General features: G+C 37.5%; 1 protein-coding gene across 1 annotated transcript in view; it reads right to left on the reverse strand.

Annotated features, from left to right (window-relative positions):
- Positions 1-17,713, reverse strand: part of MYO5C (myosin VC) — a 315,165-nt gene that overhangs the window by 35,458 nt on the left and 261,994 nt on the right. Inside the window, exons 31-33 of the mRNA XM_053717482.1 lie at positions 16,242-16,302; positions 10,286-10,403; positions 980-1,067 (exon numbers count right to left, since the gene is read on the reverse strand). Of these exons, the coding sequence (XP_053573457.1) occupies positions 980-1,067; positions 10,286-10,403; positions 16,242-16,302 (267 nt within the window). The remainder of the gene's footprint in view (positions 1-979; positions 1,068-10,285; positions 10,404-16,241; positions 16,303-17,713) is intronic.

Below are 17,713 nucleotides of genomic sequence, written 5' to 3' on the forward strand. Positions count from 1 at the left end.
TTGAAAATCTATTTTCTCTGCAACTGCTTATGTTAGAACTGAGAAACTTGCTGTATAACCTTATATTGTGACCTAGAGTCACAGTTGTCCATGTTGAAGGAATTGGTCACAAGCTGTGGCAGCCATATTGGTTTACGCGAAAATTTCGAAAACGTGTTTTCTTTCCAACCGCTTATGTTAAAGTTGTGAAATTTGATGTAACACAAAATCTTGTGACCTAGAGTTACATCTGATCGTGATGAAAGTATTGGTTATATGGTGGGGCAGCCATCTTGAAAAACGCAAAAATTTCGAAAATGTGTTTTCTTTCCAACTGCTAATGTTAGAGTTGTAAAAACTTCTATAAAGCTTTATATTGTGACTTAGCTGCTTGTATGCCATTGCAATGTCAATGCGCATGGCCACCTCTATCGCTGCTTGCAGCTATATTTTTTTAAATATAGTTTTGCTTATTTTTAAATTACATTGTGTTGATTTTCAGACTACTAACCAAGCCCCAAAGTTTTAGGAGAATACTGATGTATACTCCTCCAGCTTGCTCCTGTTTGTGTATAGAGTATCATCATATAGGAAAGACTCCATCTCTTTGTTATGTGATATAACTGTCATTCGAGTTTAGTCTCTTGATATCTTGGATACATTATATATATATATATATATATATATATATATATATATATATATATATATGCAAAAAACCAGAACAGGGTTTTGTAGCATTCCCTTATAGAGGTCTATGGGGAAAGGAAGCTAGCGTGGCAACGCTATCAGACCTCCAGATGTTAGCACGCCTCAGGCTTGCACTTGAGTGAAAAACTTTTACTTTCAACTTGTAATATGAACTCAATAGGATCGCTATTGATTTAACTTGAACTTTGTTAGTACCCGCTAACGGAAATTTTGTTGCGCTCCACTTACAATATAGCCCATATTCAGTTAATTGTGCAATCAAAAAACCTCTTTCTATATATTTCATTACCTTTTTCAATGGACTTTGTAAGAGCTTTGATCTGATCTTGAAGTTTCTTGATAAGTCTGTCTTTCATATCCACCTGTTCCTCAAAATCCTAAAATATGTAAGATACAAATATAAAAAAATCATCAACAAAGCAAACATTTAATGATATTTAAAATATGTTAAAATAGTGAACATTGTAACTGAGCGCTTATTAACAGATTATGTAAGATCAGGCACAATCAGTTTTAAAAAAATAATCTAATTTTATTACTGCAATCAGTGTAATGCATTGTGTCAATAGACAGTCACTTTCTGCATGACTGGCCTTATGCATAGAGCAGGACCTGGCATCACTGTGGCTGCTCATGCATTTTGTGCCACCACCAGTAAGGCACTGGCTGCGGGCGAATTACACTGGGCAGACAACAGCAAACACATCCTGCAAGAGAAGCATGTCTCTTGGGTGTTCATTGTAGCAATACGTTTTTTGCATTATCTACTTGCTCTACCAACCTGGTACCTAGTTTTTGTTCAGCCATCAAAAACAAACTTTCATCACCTCGAGTTGATTAATAATTTTAGAAATTCTCACATTTGACAGATTTTTACATTCCCTTTAAAAAAAAAGAATTAACTGCTTTTGAGTTTATAAATGAAATAATAGATATATGCAAGGGATTGTTATATAAGAAAATAATAATAAATTATATCTTAAAATATAACTATATAAAAACAGCTGATTTAAAAAGCAGGTATTGAGCTAGATTACAAGTGGAGCGCAAAAATATTAGCACTATCGAGCACTAACACCACTCAATTTATACGGACATAAAATCCAGATTTTTTCTTTCATGATTCAGATAGAGCATGCAATTTTAAATGACTTTCCAAATTCTTTATATTATCTATTTTGTTTCTTTCTCTTTTGTATCTTTTGTTAAAAAGTATACCTAGGTAGGTTCAAAAGCTGCTGATTGGTTGCTGCACATATATGCCTCTTGTCATTCTCTTTCAGCTAACTCCCAGTAGTGCATTAATGCTCCATCAACAAAGGATACCAAGAGAATGAAGCACATCAGATAATAGAAGTAAATTGGAAAGTTGTTTAAAATTGTATGATCTATCTGAAAAGAACTTTTTTTGTTTCATGTCCCTTTAAATCAATAGAGCTTATATTCTTGCACTCATATTACGAGTTGAAAGTTAAAAGTTATTGCTCGAGCAAAAGCATCAATCACGCTAACATCTGGAGGTCAAATAGACTTTTATGGGGCACGCTAAAACACCTTGTTTTGGCTTTTCACAAATTACAGGAGCACTAACCTTGAAGGTGTACTATGCCAAAGTGCACTTAAAGGGCCACTGTAAGTAAATATTTTCTATGCCTGTTACTAACTAACTACCCCAAATACGCTTTTTATCAATAGCATTTCATTAACATATCTCTACCGTATATCAGAAATCTTGTCTGCAAATTTAATTGTTTTCCAAACCCACTCCGTGGGTATCCTTTGCTCTGTACCAATCAGTTTACAATACCTAGGTTTCAAAATGGCGCTTTAAACACAAAGTTATTGGTTTAAGTATTTTGAACATGCAGTGCTGAAAATAGTAGGCAGGATAACGTGACATCATCAGCAAATAAAAGATATAACTTTTAGAACGTTATGAAACTTCGTTTTGGAGAAAATATAGGTCAGTAGGTTTTAATTAATGTTTATTAACTTTAATATGTTAGTTGTTTAGCTTAAAAATTATAACAGAAAGTAATCCTTTAAGCCTTCAGGTGCATTAAGAAATAGTTTAAATAGCATTGTTCTTCACTCAGAAGAAAATTTTATTTTTTTAAAAATATAAATACATGTTTAAAATATATACCTCCATAGCTACTGTATTATGTATCTATCTATAAATGTATATAGATATATATTTATATCTATATCCATCTATTTTTGTAATAAAATAACATTTTCTTCTGAGTAAAGAATAATGCTATTGCAATTATTTATATTTAAAAAAACAAAAAATTGTATATGACAAGGTGTTTGACAGGGAAGGGCTGAAAGATATATATATAAGTAAATAAGTAAATAAGTAAATAAAAAATAGAAAAAAATTACAATAACTTATGCTAACTTTTAACAATGAACACAATAAAAAAACATAATCATTATCTTAAGTATACCTGTTTAATGATTGGATGCCTGAGAGTGGGTTATTGACTGTATGATTGAGTAGTTGAAACCATTTCTATAGAACCATATTTCATTGTTTGTGCCTTTAGTGCCCATTGACCAAGCTGCTTGATTGTACATATTATATATATGTTGGATTTTACACTTAATTTCTTGCCATGTCGGTGTGCCTACTTTCCAATATTTTGCTATGCATGTTCTCACCACTGTACATAGTATTCTGATGAAAATGTTTATTGGCCTATTGTACTTTGGAATTCGCTCATGGATTAGTGCCTGCGCCATGCTAATCTGTACCTGTTCATCTAATAGATAGGTAATTAGGGATGATAGTGACTGCCATATAACCTGAATCTTTGCACAGTCCCAGATCATATGTCGGTATGTACCTAGTTCCCCGCATCCCCTATAACATAACCCTGAGTTGGTTTGCGACATATGTGACATTCTAAGGGGCGTTAGGTACCATCTGAACATTGTCTTCAGGGTATTTTCTCTGAGGTCTGCACTCAACAAACCCCTAGTAGCTGTTGCAAAAGTCTCATACCATTCGTCTGGTTCTAGCATTGCTTCTAAGTCAGATTCCTTTAAAAGGACACTGTACCCAAATTTTTTCTTTCATGATTCAGATAGAGCATGCAATTTTAAGCATCTTTCTAATTTACTCATATTGTCAAATTTTCTTTATTATCTTGGTATCTTTATTTGAAAAGCAAGAATTTAAGTTTAGATGATTTTTGGTGAACAACCTGGGTTGTCCTTGCTGATTGGACAGCACCAATAAACAAGTGCTGTCCATGGTTCTGAACCACAAATTGGCTGGCTCCTTAGCTTAGATGTCTTCTTTTTCAAATAAAGAAAGCAAGAGAACGAAGAGAAATTAATAATAGGAGTAAATTAGAAAGTTGCTTAAAATTGCTTGATCTATATGAATCACAAAAGAAAAAAATTGGGTTCAGTGTCCCTTTAACACTCCCAATGTGAATCTGCCCTCCTGGGGTCAACCACCCAGTTACTCTGTGTAACTATGATACTTTCAACAAAATCAGAGGCAAACCAGGATTTCTTCAAAGCAAAAAGTCAATTTTATTGATGTTTCGGGGAATAAAACTCCCCTTCTTCAGAACAAAAAATATACACACAAACCATGCTTAAATATAGTGTAAAACAAACAGGTACTCCCTCTTCCTGTGAGAAAACAGCACCAAAATTACATCATTTCTGGTACAGGCTAGTGTGACCCAGGAAGTTTACAACATTAACTTCCGGGTGTACAGTGCAACCTTAATAAATGTCTACTTGTAAATAACAATTCTCAACATTGGGCATCACAATATTACATCCAGTATATCAATGTGATAAATCACCCATCAACTTATCATACCTTAATATTAAGTGACGTCAAATGTGTAATCTAGTGTGTCCTAATCATATAATACCAATATCGTGTGCAATATATCCCTGTCCGTGTTCGCACATCTAATTACCGAAAGTTACATCACTTCCTGTGACCGGTCATACCGGAACTGCGTAAAACTGACGCCACTTCCGGGACCAGTGTCAATAATAACCATGTGTATTCAAGTGCATACAATCTCGTGTTAAATATGCCTGTATTGCCACAATGTAATCAGAGGAACTATAAACAACAAGTATTAGTGAACTTCAAGTGATCAACCATATATCCAATGTTAAAACAAACGATACCCCCTAGACCAATGTAGAGTTCCATCCCACAAGTCTCATATGCTCTCAAATCACCTGTTACATGGCACTGAAGTGTCCTGATCTGGACTAACACAATGTTATGATTGACATATAAGATTTTTTTTTTTAGAATGTGGTATAATAACCAGTAATTGTATCGTTCTAAGATATATGTTTATTGTTTAAGTAGGTACCCTCTCGTATCACCTATTATAGCATAAGGGCCAAGATACCTTACATAGTTGCCAATACTCTCAGTTCGTAATTTCAGTGTGTGCATAATTGTACTATTTGTTTTAACATTGGATATATGGTTGATCACTTGAAGTTCACTAATACTTACTTGTTGTTTATAGTTCCTCTGATTACATCGTGGCAATACAGGCATATTTAACACGAGTTTGTATGCACTTGAATACACATGGTTATTATTAACACTGGTCCCGGTATGACCGGTAACAGGAAGTGATGTAACTTCCGGTAATTAGATGTGCGAACACGGACAGGGATATATTGCACACGATATTGGTATTATATGATTAGGACACACTAGATTACACATTTGATATCACTTAATATTAAGGTATGATAAGTTGATGGGTGATTTATCACATTGATATACTGGATGTAATATTGTGATGCCCGATGTTGAGAATTGTTATTTACAAGTAGACATTTATTAAGGTTGCACTGTACACCCGGAAGTGAATGTTGTAAACTTCCTGGGTCACACTAGCCTGTACCAGAAATTATGTAATTTTTGCGCTTTTTTCTCACAGGAAGAGGGAGTACCTGTTTGTTTTACACTATATTTAAGCATGGTTTGTGTGTATATTTTTTGTTCTGAAGAAGGGGAGTTTCATTCCCCGAAACGTCAATAAAATTGACTTTTTTGCTTTGAAGAAATCCTGGTTTGCCTCTGATTTTGTTGGAAGTATATATATATATATATATATATATATATATATTTATATTTTTTTATTAAATATATTTTTATTAACAAAAATAAAACAAAACCACATAACAACACATTTTTCTCTTGACATAAGTGGTAGCAGGAATACACGTAATTATTAAAAAGTTAAATGACATTCAAAATGGGTCAGGAGGTCTGGCATAGTGGTCATACCTATCATTTAGCCATTCTTCAGTTGTGTATTTGCATTCTTCAATAATTGTGTATTGGTTTGTCTAATGATGGATTTATGTTTTTATGTTTTAGGTAGTGTATGGCAATACAAGCCATACCCAATGAGCCTTACAGTTTGAAGTAGTAGAGTAGTAAGTACATATAGAGTATATAAATGAGAGTAATGCTAATAGGTTCGGTCGCCCTCCCTTCCTAAAGGAGTAGGGAGGGTATAAGGGGAAGGAATGAAGGCATCGGGGGGGAGGGCAGCATGGTGAGGAGCACCTCAAGGCAGTCACAGCGGGGTGCATCCTCAGGGGTAGGAAGTAATATAGTCGGGGGAGAAGGCCACTAGTAACAAGGAGAGAGGGACATTATGGAGGCGGCTTCAGGTAGGTCTCCCAGGGTCCCCAGATTAAGCTAAAGGTATCTGACATAATCTTCCATAGTTTTAATGTACTGTAGGTAGTCATTTACTGCCTGCCATCTTGGGGGCTGCTGTTTCTTCCAATTCCTAGCTATTAACATTTTGACTGCTGTCAACAGGTAGATTAGTAGGTATCTCTTGTGTTTAGGTAGTTTTTTTACCCCTAGATGCAGAAGGGCTAGGCCCGGGGTGTCTGGGGCCGGAAGCTCTAGGGCAGCACAGGCCGCACAGGCCTTTGACCAAAGTGGTCGGAGTCTGTCGCATGTCCACCACATATGGAGCGGAGTCCCTATCTCTCCACACTCTCTCCAGCAAAGGGGCGAGTGTTCAGGATACAGAGTCCGAAGTTTGGTCGGCACTAGGTGCCAACTGGTGATAATCTTGAAGTAAAGTTCGTCCATTGTGGCAAAATGGAGTGCAGATTTGGTCGTCTGTATCGCCTTAGTCCAGTCAGATGTTGTGTAAGAGAGTCTCAGTTCAGTTTCCCAGGAGGTCATATATCCGGTTTTCACAAGGGTGGGTGGTCCCAAGAGAGATCTTTAGTGGGCAGTAAGGGGTTTGTACAGTTGCAGGCTAGCCTTCCATCTAACCTCCCAGATAGTGGGTGCCCTGATCTTATCGACCACGAATCCCCATGCCTTCATCAGGGATCTAAGTCTCATTAAGTCAAACTCTAGGTGGCGGGGGATGCTAAACTTAGTTATCATTTCCTGGGGTGAGAGAAGGCTCTCGTTCAGGTAGAAGTCATTTAAAGAAGTGACCTCTAGGGCCTTCCAGGGGGTGAGCCGAGTGTTTGGCAGCCCCTGTAGAAGTAACACGACCGGGTGGATGGGGGAGGGGTGCGGGGCAATCAACTGATGGTGTCTTAATTGGAACCATGCCGATTGACAATTTTTAATGAGTTGGTTGGAAATTGGAATCCGCGTGGCTAAGTGCGGGGGAACCCACAGCAAATCCGAGAGGTCAACATAAGCAGGGAGGGAAGCTTGTTCCAGCTCCCTCCATCTTGTAGGGGGGAGGGTTGGTCCCAACGCTGAGACATGTGAAATGATCGCCGCTTGGTGGTATAGTTGGACATTGGGTAACCCCAGCCCACCTCGGTCAACTGGGGCCTGAAGCGTGGCTGCCGCAACTCTCGGCCGCTTATTGTCCCAGATATAGGAATTAAATGAAGTTTGGAAGCCACGCAGGGTCTTCTCCGGCACAGGGATGGGGATGCATCGCATGATATAAATTAACTTGGGGAGGGTCATCATCTTTAGAGCAGCAATTCTGCCCATCCACGAGATTTCCTCATATTTTTTAGATTTCAACCTCGCCTCAACTTCCCACAGTAGGACAGAGTAATTTTCCTGCAGCACTGTGTCTTTGTCATGTGACAAATAGACACCTAGATGTCAGATCCCATCCATCGACCACTTGAACGAGTAGTCTCGCTTAAGACATCTCTGTTCTGGCTGTTCAATGTGGATCGTGTAGGCCTCCGTTTTAGTCACATTGATCTTATAATTAGATATTCTGCTAAAGGAATCAATAATCTCGAAGAGGTGGGGGAGTGATTCCACAGGGTTTGTGAGGAAGAGAGTAAGATCATCAGCAAAAAGTGCTAATTTCTGGAGTGTGTCATGCATCTGAAGGCCCTGGACCTCAGGGTTTTCTCTGATTGCCTCCGCGAGTGGTTCCATCACTAATGCAAAAAGGAGTGGGGACAGGGGACACCCCTGTCTGGTCCCATTCCTGATAGCAATTTTAGGGGAACAGAAGCCCATACCTTTGACCACGGCCGTTGGAGAGGTGTAGAGAGCAGCAATAGCTGTACGAAAACGCCTCAGGAATCCCGAAACGCTCCAGAGCACAGAACATGTATTCCCACCCCACCCTGTCAAATGCTTTTTCTGCGTCCATAGACAGGGTGAGGAGGGGTAACCCCATATCTGCTGCTTCCATAAATATATTTAGTAACCTACAGGTGTTATCCGTACCCTGCCTACCCTGTATGAATCCCACTTGGTCCAAGTGGACCAGAGAGGGCAAGTGTTTTCCAAGCCTGGTTGCAAGGACCTTAGCATAGACTTTCACGTCCACATTAATAAGTGAGATGGGCCGATAGCTCCCACAGAGTGTCGGGTCCTTCCCTTCTTTAGGTATAGTCAGGATATTGGCCTCCAGGAATTCAGAGAGGAAGGCTCCCGTCTCCCTAGCCTCACCATAAAGACGGAGCAAGAGAGGCGATAATAGCTGGGCAAAGGTGCGATAGAAGAGGCTCGTGAATACATCCGGACCCGGAGCCTTGTGCGGCCTCAAGGTTAGAATGGCTGTTTTGATTTCCTCTAGAGAGAAAGGAGCAGTCAGGTCATCTACAGAATCTGAGTCTAGGGAGGGAAGGTCCAGTTTCGCCAGGAACTGCTGAGTCGCTGTTCTACGGGCGTCTACTCCTAAAGAGTCATTATTGAGATTATACAGAGAAGTATAGTAGTCGGCAAATGCCTTCCCAATATCTTTTGGTGAGTGAACTGCGCCTGTTGCTGTAGAGATCGATGGGATCCTGGCCTGGACCGCACAATCCCTGAGCTTACGGGCCAGAAATCTATCGGCGGAAGTATATATTTAAATGTTATGTGTATGTACGTACCAGATTGGTGCTATTCTTAGCGCTGGGCTACAATATTGACAACTCACCCTGTGCTATCATTTGTGCTCCACTGTAATGGTATTTTTTAGAGATAACAAATGTTTGTACTGTCATTTTTTCAAGTTATGTACAGAAATTTGTGCAAAATAATTTAAATTATTAATGAGGCACAGCACACAAACATTTACATTTTGTAGCTATCTTGCATAAAGATGTTACCCTTTTTTCACACAAATTTGGTTTACAGAGGCTGGAATGCTTTTCACAGACATGAATTGGTAACACACTGCATGGCTGTGTTTTCATTTAAAGGGACATTAAGGTATACTCTAATCTAATGTATCAGCAAGAAATCTAAGATGGATGTTTTTCCAGTCTGAATTAACCCCTTCCTGCCCTTAAAGGCTTTCCTTACATGTCTGCAAATACATTTATAGTATAAAAAAAAAGTTGGTAAGTACCTAATACTGCAGCCTGATAATAGCTGATTGCATCCCTATGTGCTAATGCTGGTTTCAGGGCTATTTAAAGGGTCAGAACCTTACAATGCCATATTGAAGGAAACAGTGCCAAAGTGTTTCTAAGTAGTTACCGGAAGCTATGTGAACCTACACTAATAAGTACTTTTAAACATAAGAATATCTAGGTTACAATATTGCAACACCCATTACTAATAGAATTTAAAAATATATCTGCATATTATTCTTAGACTCATCTTTGTGTTTAATACATCTTCATGTCTAACATTTATTCAGTAATGTCACCAAGTGACTGCTTGTACATAACAACAGTATCCTCTGTAACCAGAAACACTCTGCTGGTATAATCTATACTGTTTTTCAAAGGTAATGGTACAAAACACCAACAGGACCCGGCCAAGGGCACTAAACAAAAGATTTACAGCTTTCCTAGAATGCTATCACCACCCATCTATTGGCTGTTAATATTCCCTCCTTCACATGAACTCACATGACCATACTATTTAAAAAACATATGATTTCCCCTGAATTGCTCTTCCTCATATATTTTTAAGACTTTGTTTTCCGCAACTTCCTTTTTCCTTCCACTCTTTCTCTCCATGCAATTTTTGCAAAACAAAAAAGTGTGTCTGTTTCTTAGAAGACATCACAAGCTTTACTGTCATCTAGTATCAGCTGCTAAAATTAATGTGACAAAACCACAGCATTTATCATTACTTAGAAACATATAAACATTCCAATAGCACACTTCTATATACCTTGTTGTCCATGTCACTTATTGCCTTCAGCTGAACGTTCTCATCTTGTACTTTGCTTCCCATTTCTTCTTTTTCTTTTTTTCTGTTTTCCTGTAAATCATTTTGGTCCCTTCTCATTCTAAATCAAGACATAATAGTCAATCGTTGTTGGCAAGTTTCTGAATTAAATTAAAATGGAGTAGGGTTACTATACACCTAAAATAAAACTGAGCTATAGCTGAAGCTGCTGCTGTACTGACAATATTTGTTTTAACTGAATGAATATTTTTTTGTATTCTGACTGTAGGGAAAACATCCTCCGATCTACCAATTGACCATGATCGGCAGCAGATAATTCACTGTGCACACAGAGCCTAGTCTCACTATGAGCAAGATTACAAGTCGGTGGCAAATCAGTTGTGAAAACACTGCATGCGTTATGGCTTTTGGGGTTAAGCAGCTATTACAAGTTGCAAAATAACTTATTTTGTGCGCATGTTAAAGGGCCAGTAAACATAGAAAATAATGTTATATAATTCTGCACATAGTGCACAATTATATAACATTATATTAGTGCTAGAGTTATATAACCTAATATTGCCGGTGAATTGCTATAAAAAAGAGTGTTTTCCAGACCCGCTCTACTGAGCGGGTCTGTTTTTTACACTCAGCACATCTGGCCAGCTGTCTTGTCATAGCCTGGCCCGACCGCGCCATTACACTCAGTGCAGCTCGCTCCTGCTCTGTCTGACAGCATAAAATTGTAATGTGAAATCTTTTCATTATCTCCATAGTTAAACCTATCTCTATACATATAAATCCATGTTTCTCTATGTATGTGTAGGTATGTCAATGTAAAATTCCTGTGTCGGCTTTTTGTTTTTTAACACCCGAGACCTCATATGTTTGAGCCCTTATAACTTTTGTGTGTAATATTTTGTTACAATAATTTTTATTCGACAATGTTAGAATGTGTGTAAATGTACTTTGTTATGTATTTTTGAAGTGTTTCATTAAACTTTTATGTTGTGCAAAACATAACTACAGCTCTTCGAGCGCTAATAGGATTGTTGTGTAAAAGGCGAATGCACGTTTACGCAATCGCGATTTTTCAAAACCTGTAATACCTGTGCAATAGAAATTGATTGTGAAAAGATCACATTGCGTGCAGAAAACTCATACGGCTAGATTTAGAGTTTTGTCGGTAAAGACCCGCGTAGCTAACGCCGGCTTTTTTCTGGCCGCACCATAAAAATAACTCTGGTATTGAGAGTCCACATAAAGGCTGCGTTAGGCTCCAAAAAAGGAGCGTAGAGCATATTTAACGCAGCTTCAACTCTCGATACCAGAGTTGCTTACGGACGCGGCCAACCCTTTAAAAACGTGCTCGTGCACGATTCCCCCATAGGAAACAATGGGGCTGTTTGAGCTGAAAAAAAACCTAACACCTACAAAAAAGCAGCGTTCAGCTCCTAACGCAGCCCCATTGTTTGCTATGGGGAAACACTTCCTACGTCTGCACCTAACACCCTAACATGTACCCCGAGTCTAAACACCCCTAGCCTTACACTTATTAACCCCTAATCTGCCGCCCCCGCTATCGCTGACCCCTGCATATTATTTTTAACCCCTAATCTGCCGCTCCGTAAACCGCCGCTACTTACATTATCCTTATGTACCCCTAATCTGCTGCCCCTAACACCGCCGACCCCTATATTATATTTATTAACCCCTAATCTGCCGAGCGGACTGCACCACTATCATAATAAAGTTATTAACCCCTAATCCGCCTCACTAACCCTATAATAAATAGTATTAACCCCTAATCTGCCCTCCCTAACATCGCCGACACCTAACTTCAATTATTAACCCCTAATCTGCCGACCGGAGCTCACCGCTATTCTAATAAATGTATTAACCCCTAAAGCTAAGTCTAACCCTAACACTAACACCCCCCTAACTTAAATATAATTTAAATCTAACGAAATTAATTAACTCTTATTAAATAAATTATTCCTATTTAAAGCTAAATACTTACCTGTAAAATAAATCCTAATATAGCTACAATATAAATTATAATTATATTATAGCTATTTTAGGATTAATATTTATTTTACAGGTAACTTTGTATTTATTTTAACCAGGTACAATAGCTATTAAATAGTTAAGAACTATTTAATAGCTAAAATAGTTAAAATAATTACAAAATTACCTGTAAAATAAATCCTAACCTAAGTTACAATTAAACCTAACACTATACTATCATTAAATTAATTAAATAAAATACCTACAATTACCTACAATTAAACCTAACACTACACTATCAATACATTAATTAAATACAATACCTACAAATAACTACAATGAAATAAACTAACTAAAGTACAAAAAATAAAAAAGAACTAAGTTACAAAAAATAAAAAAATATTTACAAACATAAGAAAAATATTACAACAATTTTAAACTAATTACACCTACTCTAAGCCCCCTAATAAAATAACAAAGACCCCCAAAATAAAAAATGCCCTACCCTATTCTAAATTACTAAAGTTCAAAGCTCTTTTACCTTACCAGCCCTGAACAGGGCCCTTTGCGGGGCATGCCCCAAGAAGTTCAGCTCTTTTGCCTGTAAAGAAAAACATACAATACCCCCCCCCAACATTACAACCCACCACCCACATACCCCTAATATAACCCAAACCCCCCTTAAATAAACCTAACACTAAGCCCCTGAAGATCATCCTACCTTGTCTTCACCTCACCGGGTATCACCGATCGGTCCTGGCTCCAAAATCTTCATCCAACCCAAGCGGGGGCTGGCGATCCATCATCCGGTGGCTGAAGAGGTCCAGAAGAGGCTCCAAAGTCTTCATCCTATCCGGGAAGAAGAGTAGATCCGGACCGGCAACCATCATCTTCCAAGCGGCATCTTCTATCTTCATCCGATGAGGACCGGCTCCATCCTGAAGACCTCCACCGCGGACCCATCTTCATCCGGCGACGTCCAACTGAAGAATGACGGTTCCTTTAAGGGACGTCATCCAAGATGGCGTCCCTCAAATTCCGATTGGCTGATAGGATTCTATCAGCCAATCGGAATTAAGGTAGGAATATTCTGATTGGCTGATGGAATCAGCCAATCAGAATCAAGATCAATCCGATTGGCTGATCCAATCAGCCAATCAGATTGAGCTTGCATTCTATTGGCTGATCGGAACAGCCAATAGAATGCGAGCTATATTATTTATTATAGGGTTAGTGAGGCGGATTAGGGGTTAATAACTTTATTATAGTAGCGGTGCGGTCCGCTCGGCAGATTAGGGGTTAATAAGTGTAGTCAGGTGGAGGCGACGTTGAGGGGGGCAGATTAGGGGTTAATAAATATAATATATGGGTCGGCGGTGTTAGGGGCAGCAGACTAGGGGTACATAAGGATAACTTAAGTAGCGGCGCTTTGCGGTCGGCAGATTAGGGGTTAATTATTGTAGGTAGCTGGCTGCGACGTTGTGGGGGGCAGGTTAGGGGTTAATAAATATAATATAGGGGTCGGCGGTGTTAGGGGCAGCAGATTAGGGGTACATAAGGATAACGTAGGTGGCGGTCGGCAGATTAGGGGTTAAAAAAATTTAATCGAGTGGCAGCGATGTGGGGGGGCCTCGGTTTAGGGGTACATAGGTAGTTTATGGGTGTTAGTGTACTTTAGAGTACAGTAGTTAAGAGCTTTATGAACCGGCGTTAGCCCAGAAAGCTCTTAACTACTGACTTTTTTCTGCGGCTGGAGTTTTGTCGTTAGATTTCTAACGCTCACTTCAGACACGACTCTAAATACCGGAGTTAGAAAAATCCCATTGAAAAGATAGGATACGCAATTGACGTAAGGGGATCTGCGGTATGGAAAAGTCGCGGCTGAAAAGTGAGCGTTAGACCCTTTTTTGAGTAACTCCAAATACTGGAGGTAGCCTAAAACCAGCGTTAGGAGCCTCTAACGCTGGTTTTCACGGCTACCGCCAAACTCTAAATCTAGCCGTTAATGCGCTACTCGTAACCTTGCCCTAAGAGTGAAAAGCTGTTACCTTTCTATCATCTCAAACCAGTCTGCCCATACTCCTCTGTCCACACAACTGCTGCTCACTGGATATTTTCTCTTTTTTGGACCATTCTCTGTAAACCCTAGAGATGGTTGTGCGTGAAAATCCCAGTAGATCAGCAGTTTTTTAAAAACTCAGACCAGCCCATCTCGCGCCAACAACCATGTCATGTTCAAAGTCACTTAAATCCCCTTTCTACCCTATTTTGATGCTCGGTTTGAACTTTAGCAAGTCGTCTTCACCACGTCTAGATGCCTAAATGCATTGAGTTGCTGCCATGTGATTGGCTGATTAGCAATTTGTGTTACCAAGCAATTGAACAGGTGTACCTAACAAAGTGGCCGGTAGCTGATATATATATATATATATATATATATATATATATTAATGTGTTCACATGTGTAAATATGTATGTTTAGACCCACATATATATATATATATATATATATATATGTTTGAGCCCTATCCAGTCAAATATCTTCAAACAAAATACTTGAAATTCCTATGCTCTTCACTTAGAATTTTTTTTTCATTTAAAATATATATTTCTATATATATCTGTATATACAATTTATATCGATATCTGTACATATTCATATACAAGTACAGAAATATATATTTAAAAATAAAAATGATATTTTCTTCTAAGGGAAGAAAATAGGAATTTGAAGCATTTCAAATGCACTTTCGCTTCAGTGCAGTTGATCTAGCGCAGTTTTAGGTTAGCACACGAGCAATTAATAGAAAAAGCTTTGTTTAGTACACCCATAGAAGTTTATGAGGAGAGGGAGTCAGCGATATCCAAAGTCCTAAAGTTAGCTCACCTGAGTATTTTTATGCGCAAACGTTTTACTTTCAACTTGTTGAAGGCTGATATATATATATATATATATATATATTAATGTGTTCGCATGTGTAAATATGTATGTTTAGACCCACATATATATATATATATATATATATATATATATATATATATATATATATATATATATATATGTTTGAGCCCTATCCAGTCAAATATCTTCAAACAAAATACTTGAAATTCCTATGCTCTTCACTTAGAATTTTTTTTCCATTTAAAATATATATTTCTATATATATCTGTATATACAATTTATATCGATATCTGTACATATTCATATACAAGTACAGAAATATATATTTAAAAATAAAAATGATATTTTCTTCTAAGGGAAGAAAATAGGAATTTGAAGCATTTCAAATGCACTTTCGCTTCAGTGCAGTTGATCTAGCGCAGTTTTAGGTTAGCACACGAGCAATTAATAGAAAAAGCTTTGTTTAGTACACCCCATAGAAGTTTATGAGGAGAGGGAGTCAGCGATATCCAAAGTCCTAAAGTTAGCTCACCTGAGTATTTTTATGCGCAAACGTTTTACTTTCAACTTGTTGAAGGCTATAGAATATTGAAAAACTCAAGATGGATTTTAACATCAAAAAGCAGAATGAGGTGAGGTGAAGTGAGGTGCTTCAGATAGCTTATGAGGGGTAAGTGGATGGAAGATTTTCATTCATTTATTGTTTCTTTAAAAATAACAAGCAAACAATGATTATTTAATATAGCAGTCATATTTTTCTATTTTTAAGGTGCCAATACATGCTTAATCACTATTTATTGGTATCTAATCATAATCATGTGTTTAAATTATGTTATTGTTTTTGGTACATATTTATCAAAGTATCCTCTTAATAGAACAAATTGTGATGAAGAGAAAAAAAAACAATCCTATTGTAAATAGTTCCTGTTTCGAATACTTTAGGTATTCTGGATAAAGCTTTCAAGTTGGAACTTGTTTGAGAGGTTTTTGTGCTCTATATATAGTTTGCTATTACAAAATCTGATGAAGGAATGTGCTATTGCAACTTACTTTTGTGGTATTATTTCCTCTTCAGCTCGATATCTACGATTAGATATTCTTTCTCCCTTTTCTGTAAAAGTCAAGATAGTATTTGTTATAGGCTGTAGAAAACAACATGCGTACCTCGGAGATATTGTGGGTTCGGATCCAAACCAACGCAATAAATGGAACATAACAATAAAGTTACACTATTTTTTTGTTTCCTATTGCATTTAGAAGTTGTGTTTACAATATACTGTAGTCTATTAAAGGGACACTTAAGTCAAAATAAACTTTTATGATTCAGCAGTTTATGTCCCTCTCTGCTCACAGCCTTTTGAAGTCTTGCACATTGCTCTGCGCAGTCGGCGGTCACTGACTGATCCTTCCTTACGGCCATGTATGTTTGTCTAACGCTGCAGACTCTACTGCGCATGACTGCATCGGACAAACATACTTGGCCTTTTACAATGTATGAGATATATATAAATAAATATATATATATATATATATATACAGTATATTTGCACATTTACAATTCACTTGAACAAATCACAATCTATTATACTTACAGTAATTAAAGGGACATTAAACCCCAAAAAAATCTTTCATGATTCAGATAGAGAATACAATTTTAAACAACTTTCTAATTTACTTCTATTATCTAATCTGTTTTATTCTCTTGGTATCATTTGTTGAAGGAGCAGCAATGCACTACTGGTTTCTAACAGTACACATGGGTGAGCCAATCACAATCGGTATATACTGTATATGCAGCCACCAATCAACAGCTAGAACCTAGGTTCTCTGCTGCTCCTGCCTTGCCTAGATAAACCTTTCAGCAAAGGATAATAAGAGAAGGAAGCAAATTAAATAATAGAAGTAAACTGGAAAGTTGTTTGAAATTGTATTCTCTATCTGAATTATGAAAGAAACATTTTGGGTTTCATGTCCCTTTAAATGATATGAAACCCAATTTTTTTTTTTCATGATTCAATTTTAAGCAACTATCAAATTTACTCCTATTATCAATTTTTCTTTGTCCTCTTGGTATCTTTATTTGTAAAGCAGGAATGTAAGCTTAGGAGACTGACCATTTCTGAAAAATTTGCGCTGTGCCGTGCGCGGCCGGAGGCGCTGAGTTAGCGATATAGTTTAAGCACAGATAGGATGAGATTAACACAAAATTTGTTTAGTAAACGATGACTAAAGCTAATGTTTATTGCTAGTGATGATAAATCCTAGGGTTTTTTATACGCTTGGATTTACCATCACTTTAAGGTGCATCAAAAATCATAAAAAAGAAATTGTTCACTAAAAATCGTATTTTATCAAAATCATCAAATTTGTATGTAAATTACACAGGAATAAATCGTATTAACTAAGCACAGCATAAATTCTAATTTAAGTACACTGGATGTGCAAAAAAAGCTAGAAATTCATACGTAAAAGTACAAAATACTAAGAGTGATTGTTGCTTTTTGTAAAATGGGCTGAATATG

Source organism: Bombina bombina, chromosome 6 (assembly GCF_027579735.1).
Source record: "Bombina bombina isolate aBomBom1 chromosome 6, aBomBom1.pri, whole genome shotgun sequence".
In the NCBI taxonomy this organism is placed as follows: Eukaryota; Metazoa; Chordata; class Amphibia; order Anura; family Bombinatoridae; genus Bombina; species Bombina bombina.